Source organism: Aplysia californica, unplaced genomic scaffold, assembly GCF_000002075.1.
Source record: "Aplysia californica isolate F4 #8 unplaced genomic scaffold, AplCal3.0 scaffold00132, whole genome shotgun sequence".
Taxonomy (NCBI): Eukaryota; Metazoa; Mollusca; class Gastropoda; order Aplysiida; family Aplysiidae; genus Aplysia; species Aplysia californica.
The window spans coordinates 832,950-848,001 of NW_004797402.1; the positions used below are offsets into that span (position 1 = coordinate 832,950).

General features: G+C 41.9%; 1 protein-coding gene across 1 annotated transcript in view; it reads left to right on the forward strand.

The window, feature by feature from the left end:
• Positions 1 to 15,052, forward strand: part of LOC101846207 (protein mono-ADP-ribosyltransferase PARP4) — a gene marked incomplete at its 3' end in the record, with an annotated part of 51,951 nt that overhangs the window by 15,447 nt on the left and 21,452 nt on the right. Inside the window, 11 exon segments of the mRNA XM_013081471.2 lie at positions 541 to 639; positions 2,355 to 2,538; positions 3,700 to 3,844; positions 4,793 to 4,923; positions 6,222 to 6,443; positions 7,878 to 8,042; positions 9,123 to 9,239; positions 10,169 to 10,306; positions 11,687 to 11,873; positions 12,613 to 12,686; positions 13,955 to 14,142. Of these exon segments, the coding sequence (XP_012936925.2) occupies positions 541 to 639; positions 2,355 to 2,538; positions 3,700 to 3,844; positions 4,793 to 4,923; positions 6,222 to 6,443; positions 7,878 to 8,042; positions 9,123 to 9,239; positions 10,169 to 10,306; positions 11,687 to 11,873; positions 12,613 to 12,686; positions 13,955 to 14,142 (1,650 nt within the window).

The window sequence follows — 15,052 nt, forward strand, 5'->3', positions numbered from 1 at the left end:
GGTTCCTTATCCATTTCCAACAGTTAATAATGGTAATATGCCGGTCTCTTCAATTTCATTTTTTTGACGAGTGCCTGATTTCACCTTGATGCCTCAAATGTAGCGCTCTGTCCAATAGGAGCATAAGTTCTGGGCACTTTACAGTTCTATGAAATCTGTGACGGCTGCATATTGCAGCACATTATAAAAGGATTGAAACTTGTAAAGAAGATCAAACACAACCTGTTAGGCCTACATTGCCTACCTGCCGGAGAACTGGTTTATTGTTTTCTTTTACAAATGATATGTCGTATTCAAAATGAGACATGTCAAATCATCATCATCATCATCATCATCATCATCATCATCATCATCATCATCATCATCATCATCATCATCATCATCATCATCATCATCATCCACTGACAAATATATGTCAAATAGGGGAAATAATTGTGATGTCAAAGAATCGTTATTGCAACATTCGCAACATAGTTCATTCCCTTTTTTACATTTCAAAACAAAATTCATTACAAAATCTTTCTATTTTTCTCCCCCCAGAGGCCTTCTCCTGCCCAAGGTCGTGGTTGACGACTACGGAGGAACTCGAACAGACGCAGGCATGCTGGGAAGTGGCATCTACTTTGCCAGCGCTGCCAGGTATGTGCGTGTGTTTATGTGCGTGTGTTTGTGTGCGTGTGTTTGTGTGATCTCTTCCTTGGAAGGGTAACTTTCTACGAGGAAGAACCAAAATGTCTACATCAATAGAGGATAGATTCCTGTAACCCTACGGTGTGGGTACCTACCTTTGAAATCCCCTGTTTCTTCCTTACACTCACACAGTTTTACAGATGATTTGGTGTCTTGCAAGTTATATAAAAATACCGAGCGTTGAGAGTTAGTTTTTGGCCTTACCAAATCACTACTACCTGATATGTTGTTGTTGTTAGCGATCCAGTAGCATCTGAGCGTTAACTCTTCGACTACCTGATATAAATTTTGCAGTAAGGAAATTGTGTTTTCCCTGTTTTTCACCATCTGCAACAACAACAACAACAACTGTAATATCAATTGAAATATCAACAGTGTCAGCAACAACAACGACTGTAATATCAATTGTGACATCAACAATGTCAGCAATGAGACATCAGCAGTATCGTCTGCTACAACAACTGCAAAAATAACAACAAAAACAACGAAAATTGTCAGCAGTTACAGATACAATAAAGAAAAAAACAACAGCAACAACAACAATAGAAAAACAGCAGTGTTGACCTCCAACAGCAGTTGTTACAATAATAACAAAAAAACAACAACAGCAACAACAACAATAGAAAAACAGCAGTATTGACCTCCAACAGCAGTTGTTACAATAACACCAAAAACAACAACAGCAACAAAATCGTGGAGAGCAACAACAAACAGTGTCAGCAACAGTAAAGACTGCAGCAAAAATACCACAACCACAACATTTTTTCATCCACATAATGCAAAAGAATAAAATGCAATATGCACCTGCTCTGTGGGTGTATGTAACTCACTGTAGAGCTGGGTCGCGAGCGCGAGAACGGAACTGAATCGCCACTCTTCCCTGCGGAACGCAATTCACGATTCACTTCAGTGGAACACGGAACAGTATCGCCCTCCGATTCCCGATTCACTCCCCTGTTGCTGTCTCACCACCTTGTGGCTTGTTTCACCTACTGCTGGGTCGCGAGTCGAGTCACGAGCGCAAGAAGGAAACGGAATACTTAGTATGGCTCCCCTTATTTCACAAAAGATGGCATAGTCCAACCCCCCTATTACAACAAAAGGAACGGGTTCCAACCAATAGAAAGAAAGAATTTTATGGAGCCATTGTTTTAGCGAGTCATGGGGGTGGGGGGGGGGGGTGAATTTATGGGGGTCGCTAATTGAGGTCAGTATAGCAGCGCAACGAAGGGGGGGGGGGGGGAGAGGATGGCAGGACAACAAGAGTGGGACTCGCGAAATGGCGTTGATATGACACTGTTCCGTCTCACCCATACAACGAGCCCGAGACTTACTGTTCCACGAGCGCTCGCGTACTCGCGATTCATTGAAGCCGACTGAATCGTGAATCGCCACTCTCAGATTTGGTGAGCAGGATCCAGCTCTAACTCACAGGTCATTTTTATTACTGTTTGTTTAATTTTTGTAAGACTTTTACGGCACTTGCTACACAAATAGGTTATTTAAGTGCCAAGAATTAGAAGTGTAACTCGAGACTAACATACAAAGAAAAGAAAGGACGAGAGGTAAGGACGGTAGATGTTCGATAGGTAAGAAGGAACAGACTAAACCATAGTGCCCACCAACCAACCATTTACAGTATGATTGTTTCCTTCTTTTCTCAGTACAAGCATGAAGTATTCTATGGCGAGCAAGACCAAAGGCTCTCGCCTCCTGCTGGTCAGCGAAGTGGCCTTGGGCAGGGTCAAGGACTATACCAGTCACGACACGACTCTGACGGGGCCACCCGAGGGTTACGACAGCACTCATGGGGTCAGCAAGGTCAAGGACAGTTCCTCTGCCTTTGAGGTAACATCTATTTCCTTCTTTGTTTTGTTATGTGGTGGTTATGTCATCGCCTTCCTTCCTCTTTATTCTCCACCTTGGGTTGCAGGATTCTGTAGTGTTGTCACTGTCCAACATGTTTAAGGGATGTAACCCAATAAGTCAGTGTCCAGTTGTCCTCGTCCATTATTCTTAGTGACCACCCGTAACTGTCATGAGTTGTCTCAGTCCTTTCGTAGTGATTACCCTTGTCAGTGTTGTGAGCAGTATGTAAGCACGAGACCATGTGGTCAGTGTCTCTTCCAAGCTTGATTACTTGATCCTGTGAACAAAATCCTAGCAATCTGGGCATTTCCATACGTGCTCCGCTCCCCGCTCCAATATCCACCTCAAAGTCCATCTGCTGATCTCTTCCGAGCAGTACATGTGAACAGAGAATGTGCCAGTGGTTAAGTATTAAACTGCCTACCCCGACTAGATGTGCTTGTCATTGAATTTTATAGATACCAAATAAACTTGCAATGCAGTTGCGATGGTATCGGTAGTCTAATGGTCAGTCTGTTGGTTTTTCAGAGCCTGTACAGCTGATGCTTAAGTATTTGACCAACTAATCTATGACAGTGTTGGATCTTTTTCTTCCCTGGAGACCAAATGTCATTTCAAGGGTACCATAGTTCTTCAAAAAAGAAAAAAAAATCCACAATTTTTCATGGATATTTTACAATAAAGGCCAACATTGTAGATTGTTCCCCTTACCTTATGTGAGTAGTGCTGACAAAATGAGTTACTTCTCGGACTTTTAGCCTTTTATGGAAATTGATAAATCAACTTTAAAGGTGGAGTTTGTACAATGTGTAAGTATGGAAAAAACAAAAGACATGGCAGACTTGAAAAAAATGGCATCCTTTGAAAATCTTTAAATGTGACCCCAGTGTCGATTTTCCGCCGATATCTCAATTCTTGGATAGTGAAAAGTAACTTTCCTATCTAATGTCTATCGTCTTTATCTCCCCAGCTTATTTTTTGTGTTTGTTACTCTCTTGTAACACCTCTAATCTTCAGCACTTATATGACCTTATTGTGTTGCAAGTGCCGTAAAACGTTTACTGAAACTGAGAAGTAACTCATTTTGTCAGCACGCCTCACTCACAAATGTGATTCTGCCCCCCCCCCCCCCCTCCCCAGGATGATGAGTATGTGGTGTACAATGTCGCTCAACAACGTCTACGCTACCTCGTGGAGTTCACGCTCCCTGAAGACTCTGTCTGCCCCATCATCATGGTACCCACAGAGCCGACGCTGATGCAGGATACAGACACAGGGACAATCAGTAAGTGTTGTGGAGAGGAATGCGATAAAAGGATTGATATGTTGTGGAGGTGAATCCACTGAAAGAATTAAGTCTTTGTCTGCGCCAAGCTGCTCCTAGCGGCTCTCGCTCGAAACTGCTGTACCGGTGAGCCACTGGCAGCTGCTTGGCGTAGTTAGTGGGTTTACCCCCCCTGGGAGATAAAGAGTTAATGTGTTGTGGAGATGAATGCGATAAAAGAATTGATGTGTTGTGGGATGAATCCACTGAAGGAATTAATGTCTTGTGGAGATGAATCCACTGAAAGAATTAATGTGTTGTGGGATGAATCCACTGAAGGAATTAATGTCTTGTGGAGATGAATCCACTGAAAGAATTAATGTGTTGTGGGATGAATCCACTGTAAGAATTAATGTGTTATAAAGATGAATCCATTGAAAGAATTATTGTTTTGTGGAGGTGAATTCAATAAAAGAATGAATGCATTGTGGAGAATCTTGTGACCACCGATGCTGGTAAATCTGTCTTTGACTACTAAAACTGCAATTGCTAGTCTCTTTTTTCTTCTAGGAGTTCTACTGTACTCTTTTTTTACAGCTGAGGAAGGTTTATTATTTGTGAGGTGTGCTGACAAAATGAGTTACTTATCGCAATCCATAAATTATGGAGTATTGGCCAAGAATCGACACTGGGGTCAAATGTGTAGATTTTCTATTGATGCCTTATTATTATTCTTTAACTCTAACCTGTCTTTTATTATTTCACACACGTACAAATTGTAGATCTAAAAATTTCACCTATAAGCGTATATTATCCATAGAGTTCAAATCTGAGAAGTAACTCATTTTGTCAGCACGCTTCATATTTATTTGTTCTAATTTTGGACAAACCCACTTATATGTTTTACCAAATCTTGTTTCAAGTAGTTATATAACAGCGGGTTATTACCAAAAATCTTCTCTGTCTCAGGCATGAGTGATGTCACAGACATTGCAAACCCTCTTGCCAAGGTCAAAGCTGGACTTCAGGGGTCAGGAGACGCGGATGTAGAGCTTCGCGGAGTTCACATACGAGCAAAACTGCTCGACTTAGCTGCCCAGGTGAGTGGTTCTTCAATAAACTTTAGATGACACAAACTGCCTGGTTAGGAAAATAGTTGTGTTTTTCTTTTTTCTCCGATGACCATAAATCAGTAGAGGAAAATATTTCTTTAACACTTTGCAGTCACACAGCCAGGAGAGCGACTGTAACGGACTTCTCGGTGACGGAACGGATAATTTTCACCTTCGCATTTTAGCGCCGAGTGACCGCAAAGTGTTAACAAAAATTAAAGAAAAAATGTTTAAGATAATATGTGGCTTCTGCTGTGGCCAATGAGACCAATTCTGACAGAGAGGACTTGGCCACATTTTGAGCATGTAAAAATTTTATTTCCTCTTGTGGATGGGCCCAGCTCGTAGGCTTCGCTTATCTCTCGGCCTCAGCATTTTTAAATATTTAAAAATACAAAGAAACTTTAACACATTCATGGGAGATTGATGGGTCCTCTGGTGTGATTCGCTTCTTCTTTCCGAGCAAACATCTATATGTGAGGCATCCTGGTGAAGGCAGGAGCTCATCAAAATAGTGAAGTCAAAGAAATCTGCTTTTTTGGGGGGGGGGGGGGCACTAGGCCATTTTTTCTTAATTTTCTTTTTTTGGCTCAACACCTTTTATGTCAATTTAAAAACACATTTTTGTGTGGAATTACCTGAAAAACATTTATTAAAGGGTTTAACCCTGTCCATACGCCTGGGGTGCTTTTGTACCCTTGGGGTTGTATTTTTCACAATTTAGAATATTCCTATTGTGAAGATCTCTTTGAAACTTTCAGTATTTCTCAAAAAATCATTTTGACAGACTGCTATGCAAAGCGTACAGATCGGATTAATGAGTAAATTTCCTCTTTGGACAGTGGTGGCACAGAGTTCCCGACGTTGTATGAATACGATAGTAAATAGTAAAACACAACGTATGAATAGGGTTTAGTGTGTAACATATTCTGATGACCTATTTATGTTGCAAGTACTGTAAAACTCTTACTTAAACGTGCGATACATTATAATGTCCTAATTATGTTGCAAGTGCTGTAAAACTTTTACTTAAAAGTGCGACACATTCTAATGTCCTAATTATGTTGCAAGTGCTGTAAAACTTTTACTTAAACATGTAACATATTGTTCTGATGACCTAATAATGTTGCAAGTGCTGTAAAACTCTTACTCAAGCATTGTAAAATATTATTCCGATGACTTAATTATGTTTCAAGTGCTGTAAAACTCTTTCGATGACCTAATAATGTTGTAAGTGCTGTAAAACTCTTCATTAAGCGTGTATCATATTGTGTCGTCCTGTCCAGGTGGTCGTGCTCCAGGAGTACGTCAACAACAGCTCCAAAGCCATCGAGGCCAAGTACGTCTTCCCTCTAGACGATGCCGCGGTTGTCTGCGGGTTCGAGGCTTTCATCAACGGCAAGCACATCGTGGGAGAGGTCAAAGAGAAGGAGAAGGCGCACCGGGAGTACCGCGAGGCCATCAGTCAAGGTCACGGAGCGTATCTCATGGACCAGGAAGAGACCCCTGTGAGTATTGTGGTGCCACCACCACCCCTCCCCCTCCCCCCAAAAAAGAAGCACACATGCTTGCATGCACCCACCCACGCATGCACGCACATAGACACATACATGCACACACGCAAGCGCACACACACACATTTGCGCAAATACACGCATCCAAACCCACACACACACATACACACACACACTCACACACACACACACACAGACACTCACAAATGCACACAGACACACACTCACACAGACAAACACACACACTCACAGATTCACTCTCACACTCACACACACACACACATGCACACACACTCACACATGCATTTGTACACTCACATGCACATGCACACATATGCACACTCACTGTCATCATACACATTCACACAGCCCAAAGATGTGTACTTATTTTGTGGAAGAAATGGCAAAATGAACACTTTTGTAAATAACAAAAAACCCAATCTCCTTTCGCGTTTTTTTGGGGGTTGTTTTTAGTACTTTTCAAAATAAGAAAGGTGCACAACGAAAAATCTTGTCATTTCGTTAGCGTTTGGCACCTGTAAAATGACTGCTTCCACTGTATGCTTTTCAGGAAGTTGAGATTGTTTCAGAGTGCTATCAGTTTTTGCTGGGGTAATAATATAGTGTTAAGCGCATAGAGCTTGCTGTTGAATGGGAATTTGTGCGATACAAATGATATATATTATTATTATTATCATTATTATTATTATCATTATTATCATTATTGTTATTATTATTATTATTATTATTATTATTATTATTATTATTATTATTATTATTATTATTGTTAGGGTTACAAAATAAGGGTTGATGGCTGGCAGGTGCTCTTGTGTGGTTTGCTCCTTCTTTCCTATCAAACATCTATCGTCCTTATCTCTCCTCCTCCTTTTTGTGTATGTTACTCTCTTGTACCACATCTATTCTTCGGCACTTATATGACCTTATTGTGTTGCAAGTGTCATAAAACTCTTACTAAAACTGAAAAAAAGAAAACCAAAAGAATCATTGCAGGTGGCTCAATGCCATAGCTGCTCCTCCCTCCTCTCCAGGATCCATGAAAGGGTCTGTCTGTTGATCGTGCCAGTTATTAGCTGGTTGGATATATTCCTCTTCAGTGATGATCCCAGTTGTAAACCATTTCTCATGTGTGTTCCCAGTTGTAAACCATTTCTCATGTGTGTTCCCAGTTGTAAACCATTTCTCATGTGTGTTCCCAGTTGTAAACCATTTCTCATGCGTGTTCCTAGTTGTAAACCATTTCTCATGTGTGTTCCCAGTTGTAAACCATTTCTCATGTGTGTTCCCAGTTGTAAACCATTTCTCATGTGTGTTGCAACATTCGCAACATAGTTCATGCCCATTTTTACATTTCATAACAGCATTCATTTATTACAGTTGTAAACCATTTCCCACATGTGTTGTTCCCAGGATGTGTTCACGGTGAGCGTGGGTAACCTCCCTGCGGGGGCGTGCGTGTTGATCAAGATCACGTACGTGGCGGAGCTACAGGTGGACCAGGAGCTCATCGACTTCAAAATGCCCGCCAGTGTCGCCCCCTGGAGGGAGGACGCTGCCTTCAAACAGAACACGCAGGTGAAGATTCTAGAGAAAATCGTCGCTTTTAAGCACAAGGGGGCTACCTCGAAAAATGCTGTTTGGAGAAAATGGAAGGGAAAGTTTTTGGACCCTTGTTCAGTTTCTTTAAAAGACAAGGAGAGTTTTCTCTATATCCAAACAAATATATTCACCAATGAAACAAACTTCTCCAAAAGGTAGGGAAATGCCCTCTTTTGGAGTAACTTAAGATTTCCGGAAACCCCCAAAATCTGGGTTTGCCTGCTTGTCCTTTAAAGCGACCAAATCTTTTGCTTCCTGATGATGTCTTTGTTAACTCTTTGCAGACGCAGTATAGAGACAGCTGCATTCGCTGGTGAGGCATGAATTTTAGCCTTTTTTAGGGGCCCATAAAAACATTACTTTTAGAGACAGAACAAAATGATTTTTTTGGTATAGAAACTAGAACAACAGAACTTTTTAGGTAATAGAATCATTTACCTAATAAAACAATAGCTTTGATGCAGTTTATTGAAGGAAAAGTGGTCTATTAGACCAGTGATACACATTTTAACATCATGATTCCCCACCAAGCGTCTCTATGTTTGTTCTAATGTGTTCTCTCCTTTATGTGGCCACTCGTAAACTTCTCTAGTCCCCCCACCAAGGCAGTGTTACTGACCGAAGTTGTCTTTAGGCCATTGCCAACTTTGCCATGCTCATACTGTGTCGGAACAACATTGGGGGAACTGCTGCTTTTTCTTTCCTCATCCTTACTGTCATCATTTTCCTGTACTTCTTTTGTGTCTATGGCCTTTTGCGTCTTGACAGACGATAGCAACAGCTTTGCCTGGACGGTAGATGTAGAGGAAATAGATTGCCCTAGCTCTACTCTTCTCCCATCACATGATATTTTCCAAAGGAGAGGCGTAGTCAATAAATTCAGATCACAGAAGGTCAAAGAGTGTGTCTTACCATGGAAGGTGTAAGGGTGTGTCTTACTATTTACAGGTGTAATAGGGATATTTAGTATGGTAGGAAGTTTTTTTAATTTTGCGCGGGTGATGGCCTAACTGCCTACTCTTTTAGGATTCCTAACCTCCAGTTGTCTCCCCACAGAATGACCTACAGAGCGAGAAGGTGTCCTCAGCGTCTAAGACAAGCGTGCAGGTTGCCGTAGAGATGCCCTTTGACATCCGAACCCTGGACTGCCCGACTCACAAAGTCAAAATAAAGGTAAGATGGAAGAAAAGTAGAATAAGTAGAACAATAAAGAGAACAAGAGTGGTTGTATGGATGAGAGGCAGCCAATGTATACAAAATGTCGCATAGTGTACTAAATTTCTTATTAATATCTGTGTATAGTTGTTAGGTGTTCTTACATGCATTTATGTAAAACGCCTAGAGCTGCGTTCACACGGGAGTGGGCGCTATAGAAATGATCTACATTATCATTATTTTTACAATGCCTCTGCTCAAGAGGACCCCCTGAACAAGATGACCACTTTTCTCCTCGATGAAGAATGGTGGTGGGTGGTTGGCAGGTGCTGTGGTGTGGTTTGCTTTTTCTTTTCTATCAAACATCTATCGTCCTTATCTCCCCTTCTTATTTTTTATGTTTGTTACTCTCTTGTAACACCTCTAATCTTCTGGCACTCATATGACCTTATGCAGTTGCAAGCGTCTTAAAACCTCTACTAAAACTAACTAAATGAATGTTGTCTTGGTTGGAAAGGGTAGACTCGTTTGGATTCAACTCCCCCTCCTGCCTACCCGCTCCCCCCACCCAACCCAACCCCACAAGTTCTTTACCACCTCTCAGGAATTGCCTATATGTTATCTCTTATCTTTTTTGAGGGAGTCCATCCTGTCTGTCTGCAGCAAGCGGGTGTTTAGGGGGTGCTTAGATGTGCTTTGCCCCTTCTAACCTATTAAACATATTTCGCCTGTATCTCTCCTCCTTCTTTTTTGTGTTTGTCACTGTCTTGTGATACCTCTAATCTTCGGCACTTCTATGACCTTATTGTGCTGCAAGTTCTGTTAAACTCGTACTAAAACTAAACTAAACTCTCTTGTAACACCTCTAATCTTCGGCACTTATATAACCTTATTGTGTTGCAAGCTCCGTAAAACTCTTACTAAAACTAAACTAAAACTGTCTGCAGCAAACAGCGTCCAAGGCGTACCTGGAAGTAGTTCAAGGTCAGGCCTTTGGCTCAGGTTTCCAGCTGCTCATTGGTCTAGCGGAGATCCATGTGCCTCGGATGTGGGTGGAGCGGCTGCCTAATGATGAACAGAACCTGGTGAGTAGTGCACCATCCTTTTTAACCACTGGCCTGGTTCATCATCATCATCATCCAGTGCCAAATCTGTGACAGACATAGGCGATCAGGGTTCTCCATTCATTCCTTTGCTCGGATGGTCTTTAAAAAAGCACGTTTCCCTGATCTTTCCCCGCTACCCTTTTGTTTAGGCTGCCTAAGCAGGTTGCTCTCATACCCCTGCCTCATTTGCCTTCAGTTTTGCTAGTGAGAGCCAGATGTTCCGGACCTTTATGTCTGTTCAGGTGTCCCAAAAACTGCATTTGTCATTTCCTGATTGTTTTTAACAGTGAGCGTCCCATATGGGCTTCATCAAGCACTACCTCATTTGATTGCCTGGTTCAGGACATTATTTGAGACATTTGATGATTCTTTTGATTTGTGTTTGGCACGAGGATTTTGTTGTTGTTGTTGGAACATGCAGGCAAACACTCATAAAAATATATTGACTGCTTGGTGTGTAGTGTATAACTCCACCATACTAGCAGTCAAAATAAACTCTCACACACCGATACACCCGTACACATGCTCACACACGCATGCATGAAAACATTCTACTAACACACTCACATGTACACACACAAACACACCTAAGTATGCACACATTCACATACACACATATGTATACACCCCCACCCATATACACTCAAACATTGTCTAGTTTAGGAAAACATAGACCCGCAAAAAAGCCCACAATGTTGAGAAGACTTTGGAAATGGCTTGTTTGTGTCCAGTTGAACCTTAGAATCAATCACCAAAAAATGTAAGTAGTTTTTAGAGGATGCACTAGTGAATCCTAGTTTTCTACTCTCTCTCTCTCTCTCTCTCTCTCTCTCTCTCTCTCTCTCTCTCTCTCTGTCTCTCTCTCTCTGTCTCTCTCTCTATATCTCTCTCTCTCACCCCCTCCCTCTCTCTCTCTCTCTCTCTCTCTCTCTCTCTGTCTCTGTCTCTCTGTCTCTCTGTCTCTCTCTGTCTCTCTCTGTCTCTCTCTCTGTCTCTCTGTCTCTCTGTCTCTCTGTCTCTCTCTCTCTCTCTCTCTCTCTCTCTCTCTCTCTCTCTCTTACTCTCTCTCTGTCTCTGTCCCTCCCCTATCTCTCTCTCTGTCTCTGTCCCTCCCCTATCTCTCTCTTCTGTCTCCGTCCTTTTCTATCTTTCTCTCTCTCTCTCTCACTCTCTCTTTCTATCTCTCTCTCTCTTTCTATCTCTCTCTCTCTCACCCCCCCCTCTCTCTCTCTCTCTCTCTCTCTTTCCCCCTCTCTCTCTCTCAGAGCACAAAAGTGATCATTACTTATGTCAAATGTACGTCTCACCACTCCAACAATCAATGCTCAAAAGAAAACAAAAAAGTCTTGTTGTCCACAGGCGTGCATGTTGACTTTCTACCCGGAGTTTGAGACCTCGGAGCTGACGGACGGAGAGCTGCTGCTGGTTCTCGACACATCCAACTCCATGAAGGGGAAGCCACTGACGGACGCCAAAAAGGTGGCGCTACTGGCGCTGGCAGAGCTGCCGCCAGATTGGCATTTCAACGTGGCTCGATTTGGATCAGGTGACTAATCAGAATATTTGCCAAAGTTGTGTTCAGTCTGTATAAGTAATGGTCAGCATTACTTTTTATACATTTTTTTCTGGAGTATTGAATTCTTCTGTGAAATTTTCTTCTTCGTGTAGCTCTAGATGCTTTAACTCTTTATCTCCGGCAAGCCGCTCCCAGCGGCTCACTGTCGGAACCCCTGTGCCGGTAACCAATCCTTTACAATGACTTCGACATCAAATTACGTTTTGGCAATTGCCGAAAACAGGTCTCTTTTATCTGTAGATGAAGAACTGTTAAAATAGGTTCACTTGTTTTGATTTAATGACCAATTTAGTGACGTTTTCGTCATTTTTTGATTTAATACCAAAAAAGGGCCCCGGCATAGTGGAGACATGTTGTACTTATATTACCTAATTGTGTTGCAAGTGCCGTAAAATACAAGTGAAAACTACAAGTGAAAAACGACTGTAGTCACAAACTGAAAATCGTGAGGGTACCAATTTTGAACGCTTGTTGACTCGTAACTGTATTTCTGTTCAGCTGTTGGTTGTTTATTGTTGTTAGATTTCCCATTCGACAACACTTAACAATAAACCACCAGTCAAGCAAATAGGAAGTTTTGAGTCCTCAAGCTTTTAAAATTGGTACCCTCACAATTTCCAGTTTGTAACTACTGTCGTTTTTCCCCTGTGCTCTTCAAGTTTGTTCATGGCTTAATTCATCAGAAATGATTTCTCTCCCTTTGTTCCAGACTATGAAGAGTTGTTCCCTGGCCCCTTGGCCAACACAGCGGAGAACATGGAGAAGGCTGCTGCTTTCATTCAGGTCAGTTTTTGATTTTAGAAAGTGACCACACTTTCAAAGGGTGAGGTGAATGTGCTTTAAATGTATACAAGGGGGAGTTGAGATTTTGTTTGTTGGTTTTTTGTTTTTTTTAGGGGGGGGGGAGCGGGGAGTAGGGGAGCTTCACTCTTTGGGGCAATGATCTTAACTTCTTCTTGCCGGCTGTCAAGGTACTACTGGATGATGAACTGGCTATGTGCAGAAGTTCTTAGTTTGAATGTGATAAAGGTTTTAATTTTTGTATTTTTCCTGAGATATGTCTTTTGTTTTCAATCCAGTGTTGTGTCAGAGTTCAAAGGCTCTGCAGGCATAGATGAATCTAGTAGATGCAGCTAAGCGTTAGACCATATGTGTGTGGCATCATGATGAAATCAGGCACTCGTTGAAATAATGAAATCGGAGATACCAGCAATTTTTCGTCTCTGTGGCAATTTTTATCGATTTTTGCTTTTTTTGCTCAACACCTTTTATAGCTATTTAAAGATACATTGCTGAATGAATTTTGCTAAAAAAGTTGAACAAAAGGAACAAAAGATGTAAATTTTCAGTTTCCAAGGACTCTCAAGCTATGGAAGTCACCAAACTTTGGCAGCCATTATCTCGCTAATTTTACTTCTGAAACCAGGCGACACCCCACCTCCTTCAATCGCAAATATCTTGACTTCTATTCAAGATAGACTGGTATTTTTCATCGAAAGATAGACAAGTGAACAAGCTGTAAGATGAGACCAATAACCATACGTGCCCCAAAATTGGCGAGCGCTTGATTCCACAGTGTTGTGACACATACAGAAAAACCTCATTTATGTGAGCTTCAGAACAGACATCCTTGTCTTTGAGGTCCAAAATTGGCATACAGATATTTTTCTTAATCAATGTTGTCACAAGACAGAGAAATGAAGAAGTAAGAACGGCCTGCATTACTTAGAAAATCTGAGAATAAAAGGGTTTGGCCACCTGTTACGCATGTCACCTTGCCAGCCAGCCATGAGAGCCTACAACACCAAGCACTCAGGCTATAAAGGAAGAGGAAGGCCACGCAAAAGATGGATCGAGAGTGTCATGGAAACCCTGAGAAAACATAACATCACAACTGAAAGAGCTGCAGAGCTGCCCAACCATAGAAAACTGCATCTCCCCTGGACGCTTAACTGCAACAGAGGATGAAAAAGTAGAGTAAAGTTAGTAAGTGGTGTCAGTCTTTAGGTCTGAATCAATTTTTAAAATGTTTGGTTTGGTTCACATTTCAGGAATCTGTTGCCAACATGGGCAGCACGTGCGTCCAGAACCTTCTGCAGGCGTATCAGTTGCTGCCACGCTCCGACGCCCCACGGAATATCTTCCTCGTGTCAGACGGACACATCAACAGCGACAATTTCGTGCTTCGCCTCGCCAGCGAGAGCAATGAACACCTCCGTGTCTTCACATTTGGAGTAAGGTAGGTCACCGTGAACGTCTCTCTCTCTCTCTCTCTCTCTCTCTCTCACTGGTAAAGTTAAGGGCAAATGAGGAAGAAATAATAATAATAATAATAATAAATAGCATTTGTATAACGCATAACCCCGCTCAACAGCAAGCTCTATGCGCTTTACATTATATTATTACCCCAGCAGACCATAGAACACTCAGAAACATTCTCAGCTTCCCGGGAAGCAGACAGTGCAAGCAGCTGATTAAGCGCTCAAACACTAACAAACTGACAAGATCTTTCACTGTCTATAGCTGGGTACCCATTCCCACCTTGGTGAAGTGAGGAAAACTCGTGTAAAATGCCTTTCCCAAGGACACAACGTCGGGTCCCTGACAGGATTTGAACCCACAACCTTGCGGTTGCGAGTCCGTAAGCCTAACCACTAGGCCACCGACGCCACTAAATAGACCCAGGGCAACTTACTTGGAAAGCTTAGACAGATGGGTGATAGGGAAATACCAGGATAGTATAAGTTTTTTAACAAGTGTTTGAGTAGAGAAATGAAGGCCGAGCCATGATCACCGATGTCTGTGGCAAATCTAGCACTTGATGATGATGATAATGATGATGATGATGATGATGATGATGATGATGGTGATGGTGATGATGATGGTGATGGTGATGATGATGATGATGATGATGATGATGATGATGATGATGATGATGATGATGATGTCGTCAGACTATGAAGATACTGAGGGTTTTTTCTGCTCATATTTGGTAAGCTACACAGACTGTTGGGATTAGTTCAGACTGAGGAAGTTGGAAATCTGTGTGTGCCTGTGTCTGTTGGTGTTTTGCCTAATGTAAGTGATTGAAATATGAAGTCACACACACACACACACACACACACACACACACACACACACACACTGTA